The sequence below is a fragment of the Curcuma longa genome, unplaced genomic scaffold (assembly GCF_044706935.1).
Source record: "Curcuma longa cultivar G26 ecotype Majalengka, Jawa Barat unplaced genomic scaffold, ITB_CL_G26_1.1 contig_21808, whole genome shotgun sequence".
In the NCBI taxonomy this organism is placed as follows: domain Eukaryota; kingdom Viridiplantae; phylum Streptophyta; class Magnoliopsida; order Zingiberales; family Zingiberaceae; genus Curcuma; species Curcuma longa.
The window spans coordinates 9,044-14,181 of NW_027431741.1; the positions used below are offsets into that span (position 1 = coordinate 9,044).

A 5,138-nucleotide genomic window follows, 5' to 3' on the forward strand; every position below is an offset into this window, starting at 1 on the left:
CTTTTAGTACTCATATAGTAAAATGCCTTGGCATTTCTTCAAACACTTGGTGTGCTTTTGATCCTCAAATTCTTGAATTTGGGATCCTATCAAGACCTTGGTCTTTCTTTGCTTATAAACTTCTCATAAACCTCTAAAAGGACTTAATAGAACACTTTATCATTCCACATGCATACAATTCTAGGGTTTACATAAAATTTAGAGTTTTTGCATAGAGCGAACACAATTCTTTAAAGCATGCTACGAAAGTAAAGGAAAAATAAAATCCTGGAACAACTCTTACTGCAGGTGAGTAGTACTTACTTTGATTCTTGTACTTACTAATAAGGGTTTTACTCTAGGCTTCTAGAAAATCTTGTGATCTCCACGAACCGTTCGCGCCTACGCGTTCTCCTCGTCAACGGGAACGCGAATATGTGAGAAGCCCTCCGAAAATCTTCTCCTTGGTCGGCCACACAAGAACTCTAGATTTTTTTTTTTTTTTTTCGCCCAAGAGAGAGAGGCGGCGTGAGGTGGAGAGGGATTTAGGTCGAGAGAAAACAATTCCTCTCTTTAACTTATCCCTTTTATACTAAGGGGTATTTTCGTCTCCTACCACATATAACTACAATGCGCCCTCTTTTCTTTCAAGCACACCCCTGCTGGGGCACATGGCCATCACAACTCACTTAAGACTTATAACTGTTTAGAGGTTCCGGGTTTGAACCTCAGCCATGCATCTTTTTACCCCTTTTTCCTATTTCTTTTAGAAAAATTCCTAAAATTCCCTTAAAAATTCCATAAAATTTCTAAAATTATTCTATGCCCCTTATAAATATTTAAAGCCTATATTTAAACATTTATGAAGTTTAGAAATGAATTTACGAGGCGCTACAATTGCTTTATCGTTTTTCTAATAGATTTTTTTTTGTTTTTTGTGGAACCGTTTTGCATGAATGTCTTCGTGTTCAACCTACATTCTCTTTTCATTTGGTGGCAGCTTAAAGCTGTGGAAGAGGAAGTTGCCCCAACATCGATCCATCAACGTATAATAAGCTTACGTGACGCTCTGGACTCGCTTTCCATTTGCCACTGATTAAACTAAGTCGCACTCGTCTCTAAGTCAACATTTTAGGTCCAATTCCAAATGAACTCGAGTCTCAATTGGAGGCCCAACTTCATGGATCATTACCCTGAAGCTTCTTCACACAAGTTTTCAATCTTTAAGCAAATAACACTACTGGTATTATATAGTTACCCCTCCTCTCGATCTCCCTTCATCATCTGTGTTGTGTGCAGAGTGAAGTAAGTCATTTTTGTACCAAAATATTCCATATCAAAATGGCAGGTTGCACAATAGTCCTGATCAACTTGGTTTTGGTGGTTTTCTTATCACTTCTTCTTCTTCTTTGTTCGCCACCTGTGTCCGCGGCTCGCCTACTTCTGAGTGGAAGTGAAAGCTCAGCGAACAACAAGAGAGTCGTGTTCGACCAACTTCACAAGGGCTTGGCTCCGCAGTCTCAAACTTCCGGTTGCACCAATGGGCCTAATACCACTGGTGTTCCTTGTCCAATTGGTCACTGAGTTATTGAGCAAACACATTAACATAGTAGTGTATATAGCATTGTGAAAGATATGTGGCTCTATGTTGAATGAGGTAAACAATTAAGATATATATAATCTTCCTATATATTTTCATTTTCTCTCAAGTTTAGTAATCTCATGTGCTTGATTGTCATTTGAATGTTTAACTTTAACTATGTGAATGCTTAATTAAGAAAAACAATTACATTAATTTAGAGTGTATTTCTGAATTCTGAGTACAAAACTGTGAATGTCTCTGATCATAGAGTTTAATTGATCCCAGGTAAGCAACCATTACATTAATCCACAATCATTGAAGAATCTCAACGCTCTATGCTTTTCTAACTATGGGTGCAAACGAATCGAACCTACTCGTAAGCTTTTCGAGTCAAACTCCAATACATTTGATAATTTTTTGAAGTCAAATCGAATTCATAATATTTATTTGATTGTTCATGAATCACTTGGGAACTGAACCAAGCTCTATTTACTTTTTTCATAATTTTAATATAAATATGCTCAAATTATGATTTGAATAACTTGAACTAAACTTGAATTTAAGTCATTTTGAGTTGTAGTTAATTCAATTCTGCTCGAGAACAACTCAAACTGTAAACTTGAGCTCGAATTTCATTTCGAACGGAGCTCAAGACATAATCATTTATATTTTCGAATTTTGAATCGAATTCGAATATTACATATATCAATATTTTATAAAAAAATATTCTTTTCCGGAGACCATCAAATCCAAAAGTAATAATTTGTAAATCAAGTAGACATAAATAGTCATCATGAGCTGTATCGACAAAACTCAGTATCATCATGTTTATTACAGAAGATCTAAAGTACTCTGATAGCTAGCCATAGACGCGCCGTATTATTAATTCCAAGAACAATTAGCAATGATCAGCTGAAACTGCATGGGCATGGGCATGGGCATGGGCAGCGATCGATCAAGCATTCAGTACTTGGGCATGTGGAGCAGCACCTTCTTGGGCAGCTCGTCTTTACGTGCCCCGACGATCCTATCCACCACACGCCCCTCCATCAGGAAGACGAAGGTGGGCAGCGTTTCTACTTCCAAATCCATGGCGACCCTCTGTCACGCATTTATATAAATTGGCGACGTTATCAATATAATTAGCGATCCAACTATTCAAAATTAGTACGTAACAGCATGCAGTGCTCTTTAATTAATTACCTTCAGTTGATTGACATCCACCCTGAGGAAGATGACACCGGGGAACTTCTCGGCCAGCTCGGAGAAGAGAGGGGCGATCGCACGGCAAGGCCCGCACCAGGGAGCAGTGAAGTCGACCACCACCTGTACGAATTACGATCAGCTAGCTAGCTCCAGTGCTCATTAAAGAACAAATTAACATTTCTTTTTTGCAAATTAATTGAATGAATCGGATCCGTACCAGCTTCCTGGCTGCATTGGCGAACAGGATTTGGCGATTCCAGTCGCTGGGGGTTTGGCATGCGATCACGGATCCCTCCATTGCCATCCTCCTGAGCTTTCTCCCTCGAATCACAGAGCAAATTACCAGAAAGAGGACTCGCTGCTGCCCTGCCTGCCTGTCTGCCTCTCTAGCTCTGTTCAGCGTGCTCTATTTATAAGCTAAAAGGCTCGAATTAATGCCATTCTTTTTGAAAATTGTATAAATTAATAAATAAATTTAAAAAAATACATAAATTCCCTCGTCATCGTCGCTCCCCAATCGCGATCGCGCTATTTCGCCGTCTTTAATTTTTCTGCAAATTAAAGGTAGAAAATTACGCTTCGCTCACGTTGCCATCCGCCGCAATCAAAAGGAGGCGGCTTTGAGTTGCCAGTTGGCGTCTCAATGTATCGAGTCACTTACGCGTGCATTTTAGGATAGAAAGGTTTCCTTCCTTCTCGATCTCTACTGTTCGATAAGTGCAATTTTCATTAGCAAATTGTCGGAAATATTTCTATTCTGAATTGATTGAAATATTACAAGCCATAGGTCCCTATTTATACATGAGTATAGGGACTTATTCTAGACGATTTATTCTAAACAGAATATTTAATACGATTTATTCTAAACAGAATATTTAATAGAATATTTAATATATATAATATTCTAACACCCCCCTCAAATTCAAGGTGGTAGAGTAGAGATCAGCTTGAGTTTGCTCATGGATCACTTCGCGAGCAGAAAGGAGCAGTATGGCAGAGGTTGCTTCATCTCTGGTTTCTCCGCGCGGCGGCGGCCTCTGGTAGGGCAGAAAGCGCGTGAATCGCGCGGCGGGGCAGAAAGCGTGTGAATCGCGCGGCGGCGGCCTCTGGTAGGGCAGAAAGCGCGTGAATCGCGTGGCGGGGCAGAAAGGGTCACTTGCGGCCGTCTCCGGCAGCCGGCGAACAAGATCCCACGGAATCGCGCGGCGGGGCAGAAAGCGCGTGAATCGCGCGGCGGCGGCCTCTGGTAGGGCAGAAAGCGCGTGAATCGCGTGGCGGAGCAGAAAGGGTCACTTGCGGCCGTCTCCGGCAGCCGGCGAACAAGATCCCACGGAATCGCGCGGCGGGGCAGAAAGCGCGTGAATCGCGCGGCGGCGGCCTCTGGTAGGGCAGAAAGCGCGTGAATCGCGCGGCGGGGCAAAAAGGGTCACTTGCGGCCGTCTCCGACAGCCGGCGAACAAGATCCCACGGAATCGCGCGGCGGGGCAGAAAGCGCGTGAATCGCGCGGCGGCGGCCTCTGGTAGGGCAGAAAGCGCGTGAATCGCGCGGCGGGGCAGAAAGGGTCACTTGCGGCCGTCTCCGGCAGCCGACGAACAAGATCCCACGGAATCCTGGCGACTTCGGCAAGGATGAAAGGGGGGCAAGGCCACTGGCGTGGAACAGAACGACGTGGAACAAAACGGCTGTCGTCTGCCTTCACGTCCACTGGCATGGTTTGCTAGAAGAACCAATGGACAACAAAACGTTGCATGCATGGCTTGCTAAAAGCAAGAAGACGTTGCATGCTTTTTCTCCCATTGTTTGATTAATTCCGTTTGGAAAACGGAAGCAATTTCCAATTGCGTGTAATTGAATTCCATGCAACAAAAGCCTCATGCAATCACCGTCGCCGGCCCTAGGCACGAAGAGGAGGAGTGGTGTTGGCGGCAACAAAAGAAGGAGAGATTCCTTGGTGCCGCCCGCTCTAGGGGAGGAAAGATCCAAGGGCCGGCGGCAGCGAACAGGAAGTCGACGCGGAAAGGAAAATAGGCAGCGGCGCTAAAAAACCCTAGGCTCTGATACCATGTCGGAAATATCCCCCCCTATAATATATATAATATTCTAACACCCCCCCTCAAACTCAAGGTGGTAGAGTAGAGATCAGCTTGAGTTTGCTCATGGATCACTTCGCGAGCAGAAAGGAGCAGTATGGCAGAGGTTGCTTCACCTCTGGTTTCTCCGCGCGGCGGCGGCCTCTGGTAGGGCAGAAAGCGCGTGAATCGCGCGGCGGGGCAGAAAGCGTGTGAATCGCGCGGCGGCGGCCTCTGGTAGGGCAGAAAGCGCGTGAATCGCGTGGCGGGGCAGAAAGGGTCACTTGCGGCCGTCTCCGGC

The 5,138-nt window shown here is 44.5% G+C and overlaps 1 protein-coding gene across 1 annotated transcript; it reads right to left on the reverse strand.

Annotated features, from left to right (window-relative positions):
- Positions 1–2,309: 2,309 nt before the first annotated feature.
- LOC141817765 (thioredoxin H1-like) lies at positions 2,310–3,136 on the reverse strand. The gene is made up of 3 exons (XM_074705393.1): positions 2,985–3,136; positions 2,765–2,887; positions 2,310–2,662 (listed from the first exon to the last, which is right to left on the reverse strand). The coding sequence occupies exons 1-3, from the start codon at positions 3,069–3,071 to the stop codon at positions 2,525–2,527; spliced, it is 348 nt and encodes a 115-aa protein (XP_074561494.1). The 5' UTR covers positions 3,072–3,136; the 3' UTR covers positions 2,310–2,524.
- Between the last annotated feature and the right edge of the window lie 2,002 nt (positions 3,137–5,138).

Bases quoted from the DNA above. Each gene is read 5' to 3' on its own strand.
- LOC141817765 (XM_074705393.1), bottom strand. From the start codon at position 3,071: ATGGCAATGGAGGGATCCGTGATCGCATGCCAAACCCCCAGCGACTGG. The intron at 2,888-2,984 runs GTACGGATCCGA...TAATTCGTACAG, and splicing joins CCAATGCAGCCAGGAAGCTG to GTGGTGGTCGACTTCACTGC. The intron at 2,663-2,764 runs GTAATTAATTAA...AATGCGTGACAG, and splicing joins TGGATGTCAATCAACTGAAG to AGGGTCGCCATGGATTTGGA.